Genomic DNA, 26,341 nt, shown 5'->3' with positions numbered 1-26,341 from the left:
AGCAGTTGTTTTTATTATCACATGGGCGTACATACGTGTTCCTTCCTACAGCCGTAAATATAACACAGTATAATAATAATAATAATAATAAAATAATTATGTGCATGATATGTGCAGTAGTTTTTATACGGCTGATCGATGAAACGTAGATAATTACATGTCACGAAACGGTTTTTGTTTTTTTTTTTTATAAATATTTTTCAAGAATAATGCGTAAGTATATTATGATAGACCAGTGATTTTAAATGCGACGAAAATACACGATTACAACGAGTTTGTACTTTGTGTTATCGTCGCACAATACGTTATCGTGATAATGATCCAAAAGGGACGAATAACGTAAAAGCTAAAAACTATGCAACACCGGCGATATCAACGTGGTGTAAAGGACTTTAATTTTGTACAGCGACATGAAAACGGCCAACTCCAGTTTTTCGAAAAACATGCTCACGGCTGTCAGTATGATTCGCTCGATCGTTTTCAAGCCGACGGTCCTGGGTCGGACGACGACTCGGCCATAATCGTCGACACGGCGACGAGAATCATCCACGTCGAGATTTCGGTCGATTCGTCCGCGGTCGTCGTTGACTCGTGCAGCAGTCGGCGACTCTTCCGCACCGTGTCCTAGCCTCAGTGCGGACGCTGCAACCGTGCTACAATCGTCGTCGTTTCCACTTCTGGCGGAAGTCGTGGAAGTGACGGTAGCCGCGGTGTTACATAGGTCGGCGGTATCGTTGTCGCAAGCGATCGCGTCCACCGCGGCGGACGACGGGTCAGCGACGACGGCCGAGGAGGCGGTGGCGATGGCCGAAGACGCAGTGGCGATGGCCGACGAGGCGGTGGCGATTGCCGAGGACGCAGTGGCGATGGCCGACGAGGCGCTTGCCACGGCCGAGGAGACGGTGGTGGTATCGGCGTCGGCGGTAAACACGTCATCCACTGGCCATAACAGTACGAGTCCTGAGAAAAAGGAAAATTATTCTCCGTCAGCACATTTTTTACCATGAAAACACTACATTATACGGTAGGTATATATTATATTATGTTTAAATGTCATTTATAAAGTGACGTTCGGGGGACCAGGAAAAATAGGTCACGCTAACCGATTGCCATAAAAACCGAAATTATCGCGTAAGAGTCGCGTTTTAACTATTTTGTTTTCAATTTTTTATTAAACAGTTACGTTACAACAGTGTTCGTTACGTATATACATTTTTCTTATAAAAAATGTATCATTGCGTCCGTATGATCACACTACACGAGTGTAACCTAATCTAACAGATACAAAATAGTATATATGAATAATATGAGTTTTTAATAATTTTTATGCCATTAAATTACCTGGTGTCATTAATCGTATAAACGATTTGTACTGAATGATTACGTAAAATACGCGTGTACCGTATACAGTGTATACTATACACGTATGGGTAATAGGTATATAGGTTGATCAATGGCGTATTCAGAATTAAAAAATACTGTTTTAAATTTTATCAAATATACTACCGAAGAGAGAAATATCAACCATCTATTTAATATTTTTAATGCAAATAGTTTATTATATTTTTAATCAGTCATTAAGTTAGTAGGTACATATTATTACGTATGTAATAGTTCATGCGTATATGCGAATAAAGAATATAAATCTTTAAAAATTAAATAGCAATAATTCATCGTTATGTACGCTCGCCCTCGTTTTTCATTATTGATATGATTAATTTATACAAATTATGACTTTTAAAATTTTTTAGTATCTGCCTATATTATAATAGGATATTAGGATTATATTTTTAAATAATCTAATTTTTTTTATGCCACTCGCTTAAGAAATGTCTTATGATAATATAAACTTTTTTTTTTACAAACGATAGAACCGTTAGTATTTATTTTAAGTTGTTAATGAGATAACATCAAAAATATAATACTTATACTTACATAAATATTTTAACTATAGATAATATATATTAGTCAAAAGTCAATCGGGTAGTTTTGAATTATCAAACTTCAAATACTAAAGGTAATAGACCATATAATTATGGGTTTAGAAGATGTTATGTGAAACGGCGTTTATAACGATTAAAAAATTGTATTAATTATTATTATATATTATTTACAATATTTTCTAAATAGTCGGTAAGTACTAGACCAAATACAATGTCTATTTTATATGTAGCATTGTATCAAGTTTAATGACTATACTAAAGTAATTTCCTGTCAAAATTTTGATTTAGATGCGCCAAAATATTATTCACTTTTATTTTTCTAAAATTTACAGCAAACAAGGTGCTTATTTTTTGGAAAAAAAAATGTTAACACGTGACACAGGTTACACGGGTATAAAGAAACTTTTTTCTTTTTTTTTTTAATATGGCTTTTGAAAATATACTACCTGCTATTTTAATAAAAAATTATTTAAATATAAATTGTGAGTGAACACTGAACATGCTTGGTAAATTATTCTTTACGGGAAATTCGGTTATGGCATTAAGAAGAATAACTGTACCGTACACATAAGCCCAGATAAAATATTCATCTAAACACCAGACCATTAGTGGGCTCTCGTAACCCTTATTCTCATTTAAAGCCATTTTTTAATTATTACTTTTTAACGGCTGCATGCAATTTTATACTGTTAAAAATAAAATACGTAACTAATTAAACTATCAAAATAATAACATTTTTATTTTACAATAGGATCACGTCATATTATACATAAATATATATTATTTAAACAAAGAAACTATATTGCGCATATTATAGTCGTCACAAGTAACAAATAATTAATTATTAAAATAGTGTTACCTCATGTGCTTTAGATCAAAAAAAAAAAAAATCCTAATACCAATTGATGTTTTAATAGATGAATGCGTTAAATAAATTAATAACTGCGGCTATACTTCAACAATTACGTAATAATATTCCATATTACATTAAACTATTTAATTAAACATTTATACACAATTTTCATTGTCACTTACTCGTACAAACTTTACCATATTGTTATCAAGTATCAATTCATTGTTAATTTGTTGTTTTTTGTGATATACCTATCTACCTATGTTTTGAAATTTCTAAGAAAAAACATCTTGTTTTACGCAAAACCAGTATTTAAAAAAATCGATTTTATTTTTTTGATGTCACTAGAAAACAAATAAATTGTATTTATTGCCGAAGATACTGCGAGTAATTTCATTAAATGCTTATATTATCATTTTCTGTACATGATAAAATATTTCAAAATATTTTGACTCTTTTAGAGCTATTTATTGACATTTGAAAGTTTTATTTTATATAAATATCATCAGATCATCTATTTAAAAAGTTTGAATATAATACTAATATTACATTTTCTATATCTTATAGTATATGATATAATATTTTAATTTACTAAAAAATACAATGACTTTTTTAATAAAAACAATAGTACCTTAATTTTTACATTCATTCATAGTTTCTTAGTATTTATAGAAATTATAGAAACATGTTAGATTATCTAAAATACTGTGAATATCTAAGTGTTTTATTTAATTACAATAATTATAACTTATAAATTATTGTGTATAATTTAAGTATATTTGTAAATATTTTTACAGACTAAGCAAAAATACAACAGTTTCTATATACCATATTTTTGCTTAGTATAGTTATTATTTTATGGCATTTTTTTTCTTAATAACTGTACATTTTTACAATTTATGGTGTCTTGATTGTTTAAACATTGTTTTTATTTCAGACCTACCACATCGAAAAATTCACCTAAATAAACTGAATTTTATATTTTTTTATTTGACTTTTTTATTTTGGCTTAGAAGGTTAATATATGTGTGTATGTGTGCACATCATATTATGCTTATGTTAAGCGCAGTTGTAGCACCGGATAATTTTGATTGGTCTACTCTTGTTAAAGTTATGATGTAAAATACACACATTTTTTTTTTTCGGAAAAATGCTTCAAGTAATATCCAAAAACAATATTTTTAAAGTATACAAACCACTTACGGTAACTTTCATAATAAATGGTCAAACAAATAGTGTTTAAAAATAGCGAAGGTTGTTTTTAATTTTATCGTATGGTTTTACCTACTTCTATTATACGTTAAAAAGGCATATGCTTACGTATTTTTTTTTTAAACAAATGCAATTATTTATCACTGTCTATAAATACTAAAATATTCGTATAATATTTTATCGATTAACAAAGAGATTTCGTACTTTCGTAAATTCCTATTGAAAAGTTGTGATTTTTGGACATGACATTGTCTGTTAACCGCATATCAAATAATATTTTTATCATAAATATTTTATTTATTTATAACAAACGATGGCTATACGAGCATTGTCTGTTGCGTTATTTCGAACTGTGAACTCGCATACAGCTCAGGCAACGCATGTTTACGGTTTAACGATATAATGTTATGAATGTTATTATAATACTATGCAACCTGCTGAAATTGGATTATACGACATCACAGCCACAGGCTGTACACACATATTCGCAATAATGATCAATTTTTATACCTAACCATAACATATTATTATTACATAGAAGATACTCAGCAATTTTACACATGGCTTTGCCGTTTCGTTCATCGTTTGCCCATCGTATTGGAAGAAATCTAGTAAGATTATTGGAGTGGTGAAGGGAGAAGGATAAAACAACAAATACCGCGTACGAAAAGAAATATTCTAATTTCGCTCGAAGTAACATAATTAAAATGTCATAATGAATAATATTACAAAAAAGTCCTTGAATTGTTATAATTTGTTTTTTGTTGTTCATAAATCGGTACGATATTAAAAAAAAAAAAAAAAAAAATAAATCGAAAATTAGTTAAATTAGTAGTCAAATTAATATTCAAAACTCATAAAACATTTGATTTAAATATTCAAGGCGTTTAAGTGCTACAAATTTTAAAGTCCTTACACATTATTCCCAGTGTCTTTGCGGGTCTCTGTTTTACAATTTTAAGTTTGAGGATGGGAGGGAAAAGTATATTATATTGTATTTTGTTTTTATTTTATTTTTTTTTTACTAACGAAACTTTTGAATACAATTTAACAATTGTTTTCAAACAATTGTTCCCTCCTCCTCAAGTGTTACACTGCTTTTTTTCACCATATTTGGCCAGCTTAGTGGAAGGGAGGATACACAGACATTTCGATGTGGCAATATTTTGTTTGTACATTTTAATAATTTAACGATTTTTTTATTTTGTTATCACGAGACACGAGTGAAGCCTACGTGTTATTTAGCTATAAAATATTACATATATTAAAGCGATAAATCTACTTTTTCTTTATCGTGTAAATTTAAAAATAAATAATTTAGGAACTCGATACTTGTATAGTTAAAAAGTCGCACGATGTACGCTCGAATCGCCATAATAATCATGGAGATGACTCAAGCGAAAAATAGTGAGAATACAATATTATTCTTAAAGGCAATCTACTGATTACGAGCACACCAGAATTTACGCTAACCTTTGCAGTTTTATACAAATTGCGCCATTCGCAATTAAAACATGTAGTTGTTATTCAAATTTTATTCAGTACGAATGCATGCATTAAGAGTTGTGAATAATTTGAATGCTTCATTTTATGAATTGTATAATTACGATGGCTAAGTGAATGTTATAATTGTTATGAACATTGATGATATCATCATCTTTATTAAATACGAGATGGTTGCGTGGTTAGGTAAGTATGAAAAAATTGTTTAAAACATTTTAAATTGTGCGGATAAGCCATATATTTGGTTGATGAATGGTGATATCGTTGAGATTATTATTTTATGGATAATATGAGTTATTTAACGTCAAATCACTCAAATCATAAAACATAAAATGTTATAAATGTTAATACGATTTGCTACAAAGTTCTAATAATATTTTCTTACGATTGATTTATTATCGCTTAATTTTCAGAATCACATCAGTTCATCACACTTTAAGTCATAATATTTGTATTACCATAACCTCATCAGAATAATTTATATTTAATGTTTAACAAATCAATAAATAATTATAAAAAAAATATTGAATTTAATGTAAAATACTATTCTATTTTTATATTATTCAACAGTACTAAACTTTGTATTCGAAGTTTAAACGAATAAATATAGTCGAGTAAAATTTGAAAAATTCAATATTATGTTAATTGTAGGTATAGGTATTATAAAACAATTTGATTTGCAGCTATATTGAGTCTTAAATATAGCAATATATAAATAACCTGGCGAGCCAAGTATCGTAGAATTATTTCATTTGCACTATGTAGGATGTGTTATTTTAAAATGCTTTTAGCATCAAACCCTGATATTGGGCATCGATAATATTTGTCTATTTCTTTCATACGTATAAAAAAAGTAAAAACTACCAATCTAGATTTCGTCTACCAGTATAGGTGTGATAATTGTAGTAATAAAGCGATTATAATGATTATATAAATAGATTTTTATTAAGCGTGAATTACAATTCACGAAATTAAAAGTCATACTGTTCATAATTTCACTCTTTATAATCACCAAAAATTTGAAAGTTTGAAAAGTAAATTTTTCATTTAAAAAACAATTTTTTCATTAAATCGAAAAATGTGGCTAAAATGATCTGCCATGTATACTACACACTTTACGCTGATTTAAAATCTGTTTTTATGATGTTCATTGCTACATCAAATCGATCATAATCTCTTAGTTTTGACGTAAATTAGGTAAATTTTATCATATTGAGTGAAAGACAAAAACAATTGCAATATCGATAATCAATCTATTTAAGGCTTAGACATGCCTTGTTACGTTTAATGCTCGAATGATATTAATATGAGTATTATGTTTTAGAGACGAAAAACAAAAATATTATAGTAACGTCGTTTTTAAGGCGCCGCGTAAAATAATAAAACTTTCGATTCAAGTATCATCATAAACGCGTTGCGTCTACGAATTTTATGGCCTAAAATAAAATAATATATTATTTTAGCATGACCATAACGCCACACAATGTATATTATTTAATGTGTAATTTCTGAGAGTCGTATTAGAGCTATGGCAGAGCAACGATATAACAACAATGTGCTTGTTTTTTTATTATAACAATACCGTGCATGGAGGCAGAGACAATAAGAAAAGTGTCAAAAGTATCGTACGTTACCTAACTTATCCTGCAATGACGGATAGAAAGAGAGAAAATTGGCCAAGCCTTCTCTCCATATCTAAAGCTCTCACCACACACGTACGTACATAAATTGACATTATTTTAAAAACATATTTTTTAATCTAACAGTTTAATTATATAGATAATAAAATAGAATAATAAAATTTACAAGTACACATTTTTGGTATTTAAATCTTAGACCAATAAATGTAAGTATACAAGGTGATTCGCCAAGGATATTTTCCCTCATATTTCCTTTTAATTATTAATTTATATAAATACTAATTTTTTAAGTTTTAAATTTACTGGAAATTTTCAATTTTTTAAGTTGTGTTAGTGTGTTTTTGTATTTATGTCTAAAGACACTTTTTCTAGGAAAAAAAATGTTCTGATAAACAACTTCAAAGGGAATTCTGAAGCAAATTGGATCTAACTGTTACTTTTAGGACGTAAAAATTGAAAACTAAAAGTAGTTTTTAATATAATCGTAAGGGGTGACAAACTTTTGTTGAGACTTTAATATTATTATTATTAAAACAATTGTTTTGGTGACATTGGGGTTACCAAAAAGTTACGCCGTTTTCGCTCAGAATCTTTATACTTCTTTGTCGTATAGGTACAATGATCTATCATTGAATTAAAATCTAACCCATTCATTACAATGCCTACTTAATGGCGAGATACACTTGACACCTACTGCACAACAAAGCGGTTACCTATATTTATTCGACGTTTTTTTTGTTTTTGTTTTGGGATAGTAAGAGGTTACTGTTTAATTTTTATTTAAATGTTATAAGTTATAACAAATCGTTTTACCGTGGTCTAATTAAATTGTTTATTACAAATATAAATAGGTTAAGGATGTTGAAAGTGTAGCTTTTTTTTTCTTTAGGGAGTAGTCGTTAGGCAATTATAATTACGAGCGTGATCGCGTATCTATAAAACGGCTGATAGTTTTATACGAGTATTGAGTAGCTAACGATAATTTTGCGTGTGATTGTCTCCACTCTCCAGCACCGCCAGCATATTTGAACCATTTCGTACACACGAATGTTCTTTCATTCCAGAAATAAAATATTCTGTTCCTGCAATAGATATTAATTTAAATCAATGCTTAAGCCTATTTAAAATTACGTTTACTAGTTAGCATTTAATAAAAGAAATAAAATAGGCCGATAAATTCAAATCGTTTCAGAATCGTTAGAATCAAATTCCTACCATAATTTTGTCAAGCTTTAGACCCAATCCATTATAATTTAAAAACAATTACATATTCTACATCTAACCGGGCATAACCGCGGTCACTTATTATTAAAATATCTGTTATGATTCTTCGTGATACCTATTAGGCGTCTGGTTACTATTGCGAATTAAATAACAAACGTGGCTATAATACGTGTCCCCGCACTTTATTAATGCAGTGGTGTAATTACACGGGGATACTCGTGTGTTGTAAACTCGAATCCCTTTCCCCCTTCAGTTGATTCTTTATAAAGACTATAAAGACTGGCACGCTAAATTTGTGTACATAATTATCAATACCTACGGTATAGTATATTTAATAGAAATAATATAATTCGACTTTTAAATATTAACCATTTTTTTTTTTTTTTTTTTTTTTTGTTTCAATAGTAAAGTTTGAATTAATTTACTTAGGAGGTGTTTTTATGAGCTTAATTTATATTCCCAAAGTATTAAAAATATAAGTGAATGGTCTCATTCTTGTAGATAGTATATTGTAATTTATTTCTTAGCGAATAATTTTACGAACGATTTAATGAGGTCGTTCATTTTTTAACGAACTTATTCCTTTAAAAAAAATAAAAATAGTCAAATATCTAAACTTTTCAAATATCGAAAATACGACATAACAACACATAGTTGATACTTGATAGGTATTTATTTCAGTACTTGATATAGTTTATAATTAAAATGATTTGTTATAGACGATAAATGATTGAGGAGAATTAGTGATGTATAAAATAAACGAAGATTAAAGGCAATTAAAAAAATAAAGGTAACCGATAACCACTAATAAGTTCATTAACAAAGTCATCGCATCACCTAGCCCGTGTCTCCAAACCCTCGTTATTAAAAATCTAACTGCTTGTGTATCAGCGCAGTGCAAGAATTGATAAATGAATATTGGATATTGTTATGAGTGAAGTCTGAAGAAAAGGTATACGCAGACATTTTATTATATTATCATACACGTTTAGTGTACATTATATAATCGCGTACTTACACGTGATTTATACTCAATGTTCATTGGAAGTATAATACTGAATTAATGCTATTTTAAATTTTTGCAATTTTTTTTTGAAAACTATTAATCACCTTTTTATAATAATTATTTATAGAGATATAAAATTTTTAGCATATCCATCATAACCTTGCTTGTTGATAACTACGGGAAAAATAAATATGTAAAATTAAAAATGTATTTATGTATTTAAAGGTACATCATATTACTTTTATACAATTCTTAATTAATCCGCAATAAATTGTATAATAAAACGGTTCATATTATTACGATAAACCAATACAAGCTAGAAACTTTTAGAATTAGAATATTTTGAAAAAAAATTTAAATTTAAAACAGTTCTTTACAGAATATTGCAGTGTTTCTGATATTCAATTTTTGGTTTCACATAAACGTATCGAGTATAATAAGTTTATCACCTCCCTAATTCGTAATAATTATTATAACTCCAAAAATGCGATGTTGAGACTATTATATTATTATGTTAATTTCAAGAAAAATATAATGTGTCATTAAAAACCATATCCATTTCAATCGAACAATTATTTTTCCCGGAACAACTTAAAAATTTTACATCGTATTATAATATAGGTAATTTATTACTTTATCAACCTAATAATTATATATGTAACTTTGAAATCACTAAAATCTCGCCTTTTTCACGCGATTGCGACGTGCATATAATATATATATTATTATTTATTACATAGGTTTATTGTATAATTTTGATCGTACACAAGTTTATATACAGGATGATTCACCGATAACGCGCACCCCTTTTTTCTTCAATGGTTCAATTTTTAAAAATCTGATTTTTTAAATATTAAATTAAAGTTAGACAGTATTTTCGGATTCTTGGGATTTTTCTAACTATTTTAGGAGTAAGACAAAAACCATCCAATAGAAAATTTATATTTAATAAAAGGATTCTAATTTGAAAAAGAAAAGTTTTCATCATTCACGATACTCCCAGTAGGTATAAAAAAAGCTCAAGAATTTTAAAATATGTTCGTATAGTGTATTAAAAAATACCAAAAATCAAAATTTGAATAAATTCATTATTAAATGAAAAATGTAGAGAAAGCATTTTTAATCAAGTAGATGTAATCACGGTAAACTAGAAATTTTCATTATGACTTTATCTAAAACAAGATTGGCGTTGTGTAATAAAGGTATCTTCTTAATCATATAGGTGAAACTATGGGTCAAGTCAGTCAGGCCATGGCCTGACCTAATACTGACTAAAAATATATATATATTATATATTTTTATAATTATTTAGGCATTATAAATAATATGTTTTATATTTATAGATGTAAACGTATACATTTGAACGTTTTATATAATATTATAATATAAAAAAGTATATAGGTACAAATAAAGATTATAATATAACATAATAAAGTGATTTTTTTTTTTTTTAAATGCCTAATAATGTATTTATTTATAATTAAAAAATTTATTTTTCGCATCTAAAATTTGTGAAAATTTTCGTTTAAATGTTACGTACTTACTGCACGATTATTGTACCACTCGTACTTATTACTTATTAGAAGTACACGAATATATGGACTTGATATAATTTTTCAAATTCAGTTGTATACACTACACAACGAACATATAATGATAAAATTTATTTTCAAAATTGATTATGGAAATATGGAGTCGTATAGTATACCTATTCTATGTACTCGAATAATCGGTTCTATTAGTTTTTGTATAATTTAAACATTTGACGTTTATTTTTATATTAAAGCAAGTAATACTTAATTATTATGCAACATTGCAACAATGTCAGAAATGTTTGTTACGTGGTAATATATTCGTAAAAAATTATTGTCGATTATACGTACTTTAATATTTTCATATTATTTCTTTTATTATAAATTCATATTTTTATCATTGATCGGTGACAGCGATTATTCACAAGATTCTTATATTTGATATTAAAAAATTATGGATAGGATATTATTTATTAAAATATATATATATTTTTTTTATAGAGAGAAGAATAGAGAATAAGTCATATTTCATATATTTTAATTATTATTTAAAATATAATACCATATTATTATTATTATACACATTAGTATACATCACCAAATTATTTATTTATTATAAACCTTCGTTAGTCGTATCGCTGCTAAATAACTGGGCATTTCTAATCTTAAAAATTATTCATTATAAGTAATTTACATTATTTCGTGTACTTTAATATCTTAAATGTCTAAGTCAAGTCATCATTTAATGCTATTTAAAACAATTATCTATTGTTTGTTGAATTTATAGGTATCATTTAAGTCACAAACCTGTCAAAAAGACCGTGTGTGACTAAACTAGGAATTAATTTTGTTTAATATTATTTTCGTCAGCGGTTATTTTTTTGGATACAAAAAAAAAAACCATCATAATCGTTTCTTTTTATCGCTTGTATGTTCATATAATTTTATTGAAAAATTCAATATTTTCGTCATTTTTATTTAATATTCGACACGTGATACAGGACAAGCAGTATGTGTAATTTGTCAAAGTTTAAATAAACAATTCGGAATAATTTTAAAACTACTTATAGAAATAAAACATTTCATTAAAAAATGCATGTATTAAATGTATTTTTTTTAACATTTTATAACCACGGACATTTTAAAAATAATAATTTAAATAGTAAAAGTAATAAATAAATAAATTATAATTTGTTTATATTATTAATAAACGTCAATGAAGAATTTAAAAAATTGGTACCATAAACCATTAAACCGCCGTCTATTATTAAAAATGTATCAATTATTACAATTTTTTATTTATTATTAAATATTTAAATTGTATACATATATATACATTAAACAAAATTACTATATAAAGTTGTTAATAAAAGTTTTTTTATATTTTTCATTTGGCCTACCCTAATAAAAGTGTCTAGTTTCGCCTATGTACTTAATATTATAAGAGAAAAATCTTTCTCTTAGCGGACTGCAGATGGGATGTATATGAATATATTATATTTATTGAGTCCGATATATATTTATGTATATTTTTTTATATGTATAAAAATTGTTTTTTACCATTTTAATTTGAACGGATTTCTTTGCTCGTGGCTGAACACTGAAAGGAAATACAATTTAAAAGGTCGCATAAGTATTATACAGGTATACGTATTTACTACATATCATAAGTAAATCACTTATGCCACTACATTGAATAATTTAATAAACACGTGTACAGAATGATTCGTCAAACATACTCGACCTCATTTTTTTCTTCAGTTATTATTGAAACATTTATTCAAATTCTGATTTTTCGGAATTTACAAGCAATATTATTCGAATATTAAAACCTGCAAATTTTCAATTACTTAGATTTATTATGTTGTTGTTGTTTGTTATTTATTATATTATATTAAAGAGGTATTTCAACGAACTTTTTTTTTTAAATGGTTTTTCTTTTCAAAATCGACATTCAAATGTGTAGTTTCTGAAATGTTAAATTTAATATAAAAATAATTATTTCTTTACTATAATGATTTTACATAAAATAAAAAATAGATGTAATTTTTAGTTATGTACTTATTACACTAAGACAGTTTTTAAAAAATATCGTAAAACGTTTAGATACATAAATATATATATTATTTTACTATATTAATCAAATCATCATATAACCCTCACTTAACATACTATTACAGATAAACACACATAACATATTAACTTATTATTACAAAATTTACCGTTTATTTACATGGTATATATATACTAAAAATAGCTACTTACGCTCAATAGTTCATAAACTAATAGATAAAATTTTGATTTATACAATATGCATTAATTATTTTTAATCAGCTGCAACGTATCAATTTACAGTAACAAATGATGCCTTTAAAAAGAATTTTGTATTGTTATACAGGAAGCATATTTTAATGGCATAACTAAGTGTATCTATCAAAATATTATAGTTTAGACAATATGGCCTTTAAGTAGGTATACTTAAAAATTTAAAATGTCTGAATTTGAATAAATATTTATTTGATGCTAAAGAATAAAAGATGTGGACGAGGATGTCTGGTGAATCACCCTGTATATATTGCTTAAATTATACATTATATAAATAGATGGTGGTTATTCGCCACGGGTTATTATTAGGTACATAGATGCCGTCGACGTTCCAAAAACGCGAATACAACTGCAACAATGAATGATAGTTTAAGTCCAAACACAAATAATAAGTAATAATATAAACGCACTACCTATGTTTCGTTTTCGCCGTCATAAATATAATATTATATACTTAGTGACTCATCAAGTATCACTCGTTTTTTCTTCAACAATGCAATTATTCAAAATCTGATTTTTGGAACTTTCAAAGATACTTAAAGTGTGACCGTGGAATGTACTTATTTATTTTTTAAATGAGAACCCTTCTTTTTTACTAAAAATTATTCAGCAGATATTTTTTTTTGAAAATGTAAACGCATCAAACTCAAAATTTAAACAATAAGTTAGAAAAAAAAAAAACAGTTTTTTTTTTAAATTTAGTACCTACCTACCTCTAAATTTTATGTATAAAGGATAATATATGAAAGTCTGTGACAATGGGTTCGGAAGATATATAGAGCTATGTTGGTGATTTGAAAATTTTAATAATTAGGTAATACTAATCTATCCACGTATTCTATAGTTTGTTACAATTAGAGTATAATAAATACTTGATTCAATATTATTTTTATTTTATATTTTTATGATATTATTTTAAGGACTATTATGTTTAGTATAAAACATTTTAATAACTGATAAACTAATCGTTCGAATTTTGAAATAAGTACATTACATTAAAATATTATAATATATATATATATATATATATCTACTAAATAGTTTACACTAGAAAAGGGGGTTCTTAATTAAAAGGAATATGGATTAACGCGATAGGTAAATAACCCTGTGTACAGTACTGTTCAAGTCATATTATTCGCCATTGTCCTACAACTCAACCGGAAATATTTCGATAAACTGTATAGATTTTTATCACATTTATTTGGAATATTTTGACCAAATATAAAATACAAGTTTAAAATTGCATTAGATATAAATATACGTGTAAATGTGTAATGTATGTATAAACTAAATATAATAAATGAATATAATATTCATATATTATGTATATTAAATTCGTCAATATAATATTACGTGTTACGGCCGAAGTCCAAAATTAGCTAATTAACCTCTTCAGAATTGCCAAAGTAAAAATTTAAAATTATCTCTTATATATTTACCAATTAAGACGTGGAGGTTGTATGTATGGGGAAATATTGTATTTGTATTAATAAATTATGTATTTTTAAATATACCACCGACAGACGAAAATATTCAAGAGAAAAAATTTAACTTTTTACTCAAAATGTCATAGTAGTTCAACATACATATATGTTCAAATTAATAATATGTAATACAGATAATAATATAATAATGAAATAAAATGTAAAAAATTTAAGTTAAGTTTAGATGTTTATTTTTTACTTTATAATATAAGCCATAATCTGTTTCATATAAAAACAAAAAATATAATATAAAATAAATATATAATAATAAAAAAAAGTGATACAATATGAAATATAATCTTTTGTGAGTGAATATTTGAATGAAAAAAAAAAATTGTATATTTAAATTAAACTTAATTAAAATAATGAAATCATTAAAGTGATTATTCAATTACAATGTTATTAATATAAAGTTTAGGGTATTAAAAGTTAGCAAGCCTCGAAACCATAGCTTTTTCAACCTTTTCGGGGATTATCAGATATATTTGCTGTGACGTATGTCCTTTGATTTAAGGATTTCTATGATTTAGATTGTTTATTATAAATCCTTCATCGTAATATGTTTAAGTTACATCAAAAATAGGAGCAACGGCAAGATTATTGTGTTAAGATTAATTTGAAACGTAAAAGAATGCGTTTTGGTTATAGCTCGGAAGGTTTTGAATTGGAAACGCTGAATGCAATTAGTGTGTATAAATTAATTATATTATATTATGATAAATTTAATTAATTATTGCCAAAAATGTTACATTTGAAAATATTAACGGGCGTATAAAATGTAATGAATCATTACACTAATGACACTAATGATATATATTAAAAATGTCAAATATTATGCGTACCCACAAATAATATTTTTAAATTACCATAAAATAACAAAAACCGTTATTCTTTGTTTAAATGTTTTATTTTATCCAAATTTTAACATAAAATATCTGCAAAGAAAACGATGTGAAAATATTTTTATGATTTTTTGGTTATAATAAGAATTATTTATGAGAAATTTTTTAATAAATTGTTAATCCTTAGCTATATAAATTAAAAACTGTATACATCTTCAAAAAAAAAAAAAAAAAATGATTTGCAAATTTTCGTAATATTGTAAAAATTTAAACTTCAAATGTTAATACAAACAATTTTTTTTTTTTTATCAATAATTGTAAAAAAAAAAAAATTTAAAACCAATTGAAAGTGGAAAATGTCAACGAGTAGCTCAAAGAGAGTCAAAATTATTTTGGTACGTATAGAAAATGTTAGGTAAAAACTTTAAGTATCTACGGTTATTCGCTTTTAAATTGTACTAAATAAATAAAATCGATTATGTCAAATACAGATACTATAGTTTTACATAATAAAGTTTCTTTTTTTCTTTAATTTCTTTTTTTTGGTTTTCGTGCATATTTTTGCTCCGCTTAAAAACTAAAATAAATGTTATATTATTCATTGATCATTATAAAAATCCTAATCCTTAGTATTATGTAACTATTTTATAATGCCTATATGATATTTAATGTTATAAAATACGTTATATGCATATGCGATATGCCTAATAACAATGTAAATCATATATTATACCTATTAGCAGTATTAGCCCATTATTGACTAAAACTATTTTAGCCGGTGAAAATGTATGTTATACCTACACAATTTTACAATTGTATTATTTTTCGTGACTAAAGTCCGAATAATTAGCTAATGTATACATTAGCAGTAAGACATGTGTACATTAGTAATATAGGCGTAGGTATATCAAACAATGGTATATATACCATGTGATCGCCATTTAACGTCAAACACTAAAGATTTCAAAAATTATTATTTTTTAAAAATATTCTTTTTTACATAATTTTAAGTCATTTAATAGCAATACTTTCCAAAAAAAAAAAAAAAAAATGTACCTACTATTCATTTTAATTTTTTATCGCCATAATTATTTTTTTTCTTTTTCTTTTTTTGTAAAAACATGCATTTATAAACGAGAGAAGTGGATTCGTACAGAAGTACCCAGTAAAATATTGATCCACTACATTCATCTAAACTTTTAACATTTATAGCTAATATAAACTACTTTCTGATTAATATATTTTACCTAAAATTATTTTAAATATATTAACAAAAGCTTAGTCTAGTCTTGGTTGATCAATATGGAGTAGTAACATACAGATTGTATATTATTATATAATTTATTTTATTATTCTATAATTATATTGTAAATTAATAAATTAAAAGTAATAAACGAAGTAAATCAACGAATCGAACCGACTTTTACTAACAATTGTACCTGTATTACTGCAATAACTAATAAGTGATAACGTAGAGCTGAGCAAAAGTTTCGAGCTTCAGAAAACGATTTAATGTCAATTATAATTTTCATGAAACAACCTACGTAGTGTCATTTAACATTATAGAGTATAGACACTTAAAATTCTAAAAAAAACTTAACAACGTATTTGAAAATATTTATTTTACATAATTTTAAATCGTTACATAATAACATTTTTGGGAAATAAATTGTATTATTGTTTTTTTTTTGTTAAGTTTTTACTCTTTTGAATGACAATAATATACATTTTTCATTTCATTTACTAAAGCAGAATACTATTAGGAATGATAGAAATATTTCGATTTATAAACATTAAATTAGAAGAAGTTGTACAATAATATTATAAATATTAAAGGTTTAGATGAGAGGATAACTAACATTTTACGGGATATCCTTGTACAACTACACTCCATTCATCTAAATACCTGTTATCATAAAAAAATAAGAAGTAAAAATATTACGTAAAACGTTGGAAGTTTTTGAAATAATGAGTGGTATATATTAAATGGATCATCCAGTATATCCAACATAGAAGGATAATATCGTAGAATTGGTCATCAAGGCCACAGATAGGACATGAAGACAATCAAAACGATAGGGCGTTAGTTTGAGACGTAATACGTTGAATCGAAACGCTATAATAATGCATGAAATCGACACGCAATACTTATAAAACAATTTCCCGTCTAGAATAGTTTTTTGATACGTATACGAGTGCTTAAACAGTAGCTGGTATATTATTTTATTTAAAAAAAAAAATGCACCTTCAAATCGTCATTATTATTGTATCATTGCTGTCGTTATTACGTTATCTATTTACGAATGGTACGAGTCGAGAAATGAGAATGATGACATCTTTTGAGCGTAGTAAATTTAAACGTTTTTATACGCGTTTTATATATTTTATATTTTATATATTTATAAATCGCCATAAATTCACTCGTGATTAATTCACGGTAAAACTAAATATACAACATCATATATTATATTTTATACTGTTGGTACGCGAATTCACTCAATACTAATATACTATAAATTATAAAGCTTAAGTTTAACGATTTTTTTTTACGTCCCAAAGCTGCAAATTCTTGTCGCGTGAAGGATATTGTATAGTTAGCGCGCTTGTATGTATGTGTGTAGTGTTTTTCTTTTTATCGAAGACGAATTTTCGCTTTATTTTATGTCGATTATGTGATGCGTTATACAAAAGAATATAATGAAATTGATATTAATAAAAACTATCGATAAATTTCGAAAATATAACATTGGTTGTTATATATTGTTTATTTTTACACATTCTGTAGAACAAATGAAAAATAAACATTTGACCTCAATCCGATGGCATAATAGTGGAAATAATGGAATGATTTGACGCCTTTAGACAGACATAATATTTCATCAGCCGATAATTATTTACATTTTATGTTTATTTTACCATTAAGATTTAAATTGAATGTTTTCTTAATCTTTTAACAGTAAATAAATGAATCATTGTAGATAAATATGTTTACACATGTACATTGCATTTGTTTGGTCAATAATTAATGTGTACCAAAAATGCCAAAGAAATAATATCTTTGTTACAATCATCATCAAACCTTTAGTCGTTAATTATTATGCGTATTGCGTTTACAGCATTTGCTGTAGTGTTAATATAATAGAATACAATAATTATATTATTATTAAAATTAATATAAATAGTGTAAACAATTATTAATTGTTAAATTAGATAATAATTATATAGTCCACTTTCGGTAAGACGTACATAATATAGTTTGACATCAGAGCCTCCGCTTTCTTGGCTTAACCCGCTCAAATATTTTATCGGACCCTATCAAAATAATATTTTACGTCCAACTCGAAAATATCAAAATTTATTAAACCAAACATAAGTGACTAATACATAGATTGTCGAGGCTTGTCAGAGAGCTTATTCACTATTATTCCAATAAAATAATAACACAAATAAAATTCACTAAAGAAAACAAACATTATCTTAAAATAATAACATTATACTTAATAATGAATCAATTAAATACTATCGATATTTATTAAAATAATTGCTAGGTAATTAATATGAATACTGTATAGAATTTCTGTATCAGTGAATTGGTATAATGAGAACTTTGGGACTTCCCTCCTCTTAATATTTACCAGGATCTCTCGGTCTATGGCTTAGTACTGTCGGATGTTAAATAATCTAGTTTCAGAACGATTTTATCATGTCCATATTATACCTGCTATTATAAGTACTTATATATACAATATAATATATTATATTTTCCCGAACGAATAATTTTTTCGCTGTCTGTCGAGACCGCAATAAATGGCGCAAAACGAAGCTCGACAAACTTGACAAACGTTCAGCCATCGTTGTATAATATTATAATGCAAGTAAACGCCACGTTTTAAAATTAATTTATGTTTATAACGAATTATAATAAAATAATTATATGGCCGTTATGCGCGGATAAAGTGCTGGTATTAAACGAGATATCTACCTACGTGTATATACGGAGTATGTATAGCGGTTACAATTAAAATATATATATAATATAAACTCAAGGAACCGCAACTATATATATAATTTCAACGTATACGTGAATTACACGCTGGCTGGCTTTGAAGTTTAGAACTTATAATACTTGTATACAGTATACATAATAAGCACATATATATTATGTATAATATATTTATAGAAAGGTATGATTGACTAAGCGCTAAATAATTATAAACATTTCGTAATACCGACAGCAATATTAACAGATGATCCATTTTATGTAGGAGACTCGTTATTCAACTACTACAAATAAACGTTTATGAAAATATTTGTCTTACATAATTTTGAGACGTTATAAAACAAAATATTTTTTACTTTGTGCGCTTCTTTTTAACGACGACAAATATTCCTTGTTCTTTAAAAAAATTTAAATTTTTTCAACTAAAAAACAATTAACACAAAATGTCAAATTTTCATAAATACATAGTTTAAAAAAGTCAAATTTCAAGTACCTATGGTTACTCATTTTTAAATTACAATAAAATAGGAAAAGAAATTTTACCAAAAACTGCAGGATTGTGTAAAAATTTCTTTTTTTTTTCCAATAATAATTATAAAGAAAACTAACTACTGTGAACTTTTTACTTTTAATCCTCTAAAGTACTAAGTGAATTCACTTTCCTGCTAAAAAATATATCATTTAAATTAAAAATGTAAGCACTTTTTCTACTATAAAAATCTTATCAAATAAAAAAAAAACATCCTTACATATTTGTAAAACCAATACATTCATAATTGCTTTGTTTAAAATCTAATGGAGAAAAATATTATATACGCTATAATAGCATTACAATTCATCACTTTAATTAAATTCAATGTATTTTTTAATAAATTATTAATAATTAACATGAATTATAGAATTATATCTTATAATTATATCATAAATTATTAAAGTTTGAAAATGCTTTTCTGCTGATAATTAGACACTTAATTTCTGATAATTAGATCCCATGATTTTAGCACCATGGGTCAACCTAGCTTATAAGAGGCCGCTCGTGTAGCAAAAGTTCACTAGGAATGTATTAGAAAGCTGGCTAGAGAATTACTTCAATTATTCACTTTATACTTCGATAATAAAATACTGATTAGTCATACAAACTAAAATATCTATGATCTGTATAATATAATAGCAGTGGACCAATTAAATTGTTTTTGCGCCGATATTAATTTTAAGTCGTCAAGTTGAATTTAATTATTATTCCATCAATAATTGTAGTTTAGGGTATTTAGAACTTGGGTAAATCTATATGTTCATAAAAACAAATTATTTTAATTAATTTGTACTCTATATAGACTTAAAAACAATTGAACTATTTTCCATAAAAGTTGTATCAATAGGTTCTTTGAGACTCGGTAGACCTATAGCTTATTTTGACAACGATTATCGGGTGAATTATAGTAACCCCATACATGAATTTGGTTTTGGTTCACGAAAATCGAATATTTTTTCGTTTATTTAAATGGTTGCCATTAGTTACATATTATAAGTATATTATTATAATAATTAGTAGAAATGTAAACATAAACATTTTTACAAGTACATTTATAGAAATTTAAAGTATTTTTGATATTTTAATTTTCAAGCGAGTTAGGAAGATTTTTTATAATGTTTTAATGTTTTGAATATAATATATAACACACTTGAAAATTAAAATATCAAAATAAAAACACTTCCATCAAACACTATAATATATTTTTATCTTCAAGTTAAATTACCTTAAATATTTAAATTCATTCTAATAATTAAACTAACAAGGGTAAATAGCAGCTAAATAAAAACTATTAAACGTATATATTTGCTTTATTATGTATTTGTAAAATAGTAATAATACAGATGAAACATCCTTTTAAGACCATTAAAAAATTATAAATTTTAGTGAAGGTATATGTTTTATTGTTTTATAATTTATCATATATTATTATCTTTCTATATTTTAATTTTTTAGACACTATGGATACATTAAAAAGATTCGAAAGTTTTATCAATCATTTTTAAATGATTTTTATTATAAATATAATATTTTAAATAAAAAAGTCTAATGTAATGTCTAGTCTTATGATATGTTGACGAGTCGCACCTTGGAATGCGACATTATTGTTATTATTGTGTCAAAGTCCGATATGATGGTGTCATTTATTTAGACTATATTTGTAAACAATACTATTATGAGATTATGTTTAAAATATTTATATTTTATTCAACGCGTATTAAAATGATGGCCAGATTTAAGATAAAACGTGTAAGCAGCATGTGCTGGTGCAGCGTTATTCGGAGGACGGGGCGTGGTGGTTCGTTTTTCGAAACGATTTCATTATGAATTATGATTATACATCAAATAACAATAACTTAATGTTTACCGAATGTTAACCATGTGTTTATTTTCATTATTTATTTCAAGAAAGAATATAGTGTAAACATTAAACAAATGCTGAAATATCACCCAGATGCGAATTAAATACATATAGCCGTTTGTTATTTACGGTAAACCGAATTATAACTAAAATTATGTTATGATAATTATTATCTGTCGGTTTTATTGCTCTGTTTAAATATTTATATACATAGGTGATAGGTGTACTATACATGAGTATTTTTACGACGGTACAAGGTATGCGAACGCGAACTTAAAATGTTACTGATTAATAAACAATATTTTGCAAAAACGTTATTTTTAAAAAAATTTAAGTTACTGCCATTCACTTTGGCAGAACAGTGTAATCAGTCTTTATTTCAAATTTTAAAATCAACATGACGTGTATCTAGTGTTATTTCACAATAGTTTGTACATCCTACGAAAAAGTTTATTTACTAAGGACCCATTTTGTCGTATTAGTTATTACGCTGACGGCGTATGTATAAGTTACCCTTGAATGAGTATTTTTTACAATTTATTTTTAAGTTCGAAATACTGGCTGAATTCTGATTGTTATCTGTTTTAAACATTTTCTATTCCGTGTTATTTTGAACCTAAATAAAGATTCTTTTGTTGAATCTATAACGACTTGAATGTTAAAATATGAATAATATTAATACATTTTTTTGGTATTTGCTATTATAGATATTAATACCTACATATTAATAAGTTAAAATGAGAGTTATTGAATTATTTATTTATTTATTTAATTTAAGTATTGTTTCTGCAATCCGAACGTTTATCTATCTGATTATTATTTTATAACCTGTTATTTATTTACAATGTAACTAAAATAATATTTTTATAAATACACATTTAATGTAGTTAATAATATATGTACCTATATAATATCTTAAGGGTAATGTATACGTTATCTACTATCTAGGCAATTTGGATTACGAATACAAACGAATTAATTTTCGTGTAATATTTTCTATTAAATTTATTATTAACCATAATGATGGAAAAAATTTAATATTTTATTATATTATTTCGAGTATTTTAAAACAATGACAATTGATTTTACTAAATTGTATTACATTACTTACATTACAAACATTGTAAATACATTAAAATATTATAATTCATAATAATAATCATTATTATCTAAAAATTCTTCAAATGCAGATGGCTGTGCCACTAGTATGCACCTTGCAAAACAAACAAATGCAAGTGTGCAAAAAAAAGATAGATTTTTCAATTCTAAGTGCCATTTTAGTAAATCAGGTATAGTATTACCAATAAATAAATAGTTAATGATAAGATTTTAAATAACGCTTATATAATAATAATAAATAACAATTTATTTATTTATTTATTTAGCATGGCATTGAAGGTATTATCAACATTAAATGCATAATTACTATCATCATTTATTATTATAATTGTTTTAAAATTAATATAGTTAATTATCTACTGTTTTAAAATATTCAGAATATAAATAATTAATATAATATTATTATAGTTAACATATATTTTTTCTATCAATATTATACAATTATTAGATACTAATAATAAATTTAATACAAAATATTGCATATAATTAATTTATTTCTATTCTTCGTTCTAATTACCTTTACAGGACAAAATTATCTACCAACCAATATGTACATTACTCTTATTCTACATTTCCTGTAATATATATATATATATCATACGATATAAAAACTTAGTAGATTTTGTACCCACGACAACAAATATTTACGCAACTAATACCATTGTCTGTAAAATTGTATTCGAACTAAATTAGAATTTTCTGAGTCAGATGCAGCTACTATTTTATGTTATTGCAACTATTGTCTTTGTTTAAACAAACACTGTAGTTTTTGTCTTATACAAAACTGAAATTATAAAAATGTACAATATACACATAGTTTTTACGTTTTTGGGTATTAAACGTTATAGCATTTTTAACGTTATTTAATCGTTTTATTTTGTATGCGTTAAAAATAAAAACAACATTGTAAACATCAATTAAATTGAACATAAAAATAAGATTTATTTAGTTGAATTATAGAAATACTCTAATAAGTATATTATTTAATAATAAAAAAAAAAAGAACAATAAAATATTAACTATTATATTGTTAACAGAAGTTGTTCATTTTTAAATTGATCATACCTACAAAAATTAATAAAATTAAAATATTCATTAGAGAAATAATATATACAAGAGTTCTAGGTTTATTGTAAAAAAAAAAAAAGTGCAAATATTATTTTTAATAACGTCATTTGTAAGTATTTTTTTAATTTACATATTTTAATAAGATTTTTTTTTCTTTTTCTTTTAATTTTTTAAATAATTTTTCTTTATAACGTTTTAAAAAACGTTCAAATTGCTATCATACTATGTTAAATGAGTGTGATAAAGCGATTTGTGAAACGTATAAAAGTGGCAATGTTTCTATGTATTAATATATTCCGTTGATTATAAAGAAAAGTTATAAGCGAATAATTGTAAATACAGTGAAAACTGTGTAATGCGGACCCTGAATGAAACAAAAAATTATCCAATACGGAATTTATCTCTGGGCCCGGCATGTTCCTATAGTTTTATATAGACATTAATAACCTTAATAAAACGGATCCTAGTCTATAATTATTGATGAATAACTTAAAAAATAAAAATTATAAATGTTATAAATTAATTTTGTTGTATGAAAAATTGATACGAATTGATAATCCGGAATTTTACTGTTTTATTCAATAAACCGGATATTGCTTAAAGCGAAATTTTCAGTTGGTCCCATGTTATTCTGCATTAGACAGTTTTCACTAAATTAAGTTTCATGGTATTAATTTTACTTTTAACTTAACAAACAATGAATTAAATTATGCGTCACAACTAGTAACATAATATTATTTTTGTGAACTTTAAATTTTACTAATTCTGCATTATATAAATATGTAGGCGTTCAATTCATTTTTAACAGTTGCAAAAGTTGAAGCTATTTAATTTTTTTTTTTTAAATAGTGATTATTTACTTGGAAACGTTAAATATTAATTCTTATTAAAAGCTTTTTCAATTTTTAAAATAATTTTAAAATATTTTTATATTTTGTTTATACATAAAAACAAATTATATTATTTAAAATTGTATATTTAAATTATTTCAAATATGTTTTGTAAAATATAAGAAATACATTTTTTTTATTTAATAGTGCCATATAAAAAAAGAACGAAAAGAAGTATAAAGAACATCAAACATCAAAGACCTACTGCTGAGTTACTTTCCCGGTTTTTATTTAAAAAAATATTACAATTAATTACTTGTTGTATATTTTTGAATATTTATTTTTCTTATACGAAATCGAATGTTTTATATACATTTATTTACATGGCAAATGAAAATAAATTTATATAAATATATTTTATCTTTCTGATTTGCATTATTTCAATATGAAAAAACAAAATAATAGAAAGCTTTTTTAGAATTATAAATTAAATACAAGTATTTGTTTATAATAATGCATAATGGCTTATATATGAGTAAAGAAAAAAATATATTTTTTTAGTTATATAGTTAAAATAATTTAAATCAAACATTCGAATTAATATTGAAATAATTATCTTAAAAAAAGTAATATGAAATTATTTATAAGTTCACATAAGACTCGTAATTTAAAAATGTATAATTTTAATTGGAAATATATTATACGTATACATAGTGAAATAAATAAATCTTTCAACTATAAAATATTTTTAATTAAATGCGATGTGCATATAGAACTATGAAATATTTACCTATAAAATAAAAATTAAATAGTTACTTATGAAATATATGTAAAAAGTTTTAATCGGCAAAGAATAAAATATCAACAAAAAAAAAAAAAAGTAAAAATACAGAACAATGTAAAATAAAGACGTTAAATTTAAATTAATAAGTAACCAATTAAAACTTTATGTTCAGGACATTATAATATTATTACAGTATATAATAACTAATAATGTAATGTAGAATATATTGACGATGGTTATTAACTATAAAAATAAATACGACTTACGGATGGAGGAGGGGAGCTGTAAACTTCTCAGCCACCTTTGAGTATAATAATATAATATCTATATGACTTCACTCACCCGCAGTGATTGGGACAAAGACTGCGCATAACGCGTACGATCGTTTCATGTTTGGAAATCGTTCTGCAGAATTGCCGGAGGAAACTAAACATCAGCAGTCATATGCACCACACTACGTTTTGGGCAGGTACTTATGCCAATCAGTATACGACTAACTGCGATGTAACTATGTAACTATACGCGCATTGTATTTGCGAGCGCGTCTTAAAAGAAATTGGGAACAACAAAGCGACATTGGTGT

At 25.4% G+C, this 26,341-nt stretch overlaps 1 protein-coding gene across 1 annotated transcript; it reads right to left on the bottom strand.

The window, feature by feature from the left end:
• On the bottom strand, positions 1-26,341 carry LOC112600331. Its single transcript, XM_025347528.1, has 2 exons — positions 26,101-26,341; positions 1-960 (listed from the first exon to the last, which is right to left on the bottom strand). Exons 1-2 carry the CDS (start codon positions 26,147-26,149, stop codon positions 347-349), a joined length of 663 nt encoding a protein of 220 aa, XP_025203313.1. The 5' UTR covers positions 26,150-26,341; the 3' UTR covers positions 1-346.

The sequence above is a fragment of the Melanaphis sacchari genome, unplaced genomic scaffold (assembly GCF_002803265.2).
Source record: "Melanaphis sacchari strain LSU unplaced genomic scaffold, SCAv2.0 Contig63_pilon_pilon, whole genome shotgun sequence".
NCBI classification, from domain to species: domain Eukaryota; kingdom Metazoa; phylum Arthropoda; class Insecta; order Hemiptera; family Aphididae; genus Melanaphis; species Melanaphis sacchari.
The sequence above is the reverse complement of the archived record's forward strand: the minus strand, read 5'-3'. Positions and strand labels throughout refer to the sequence as shown.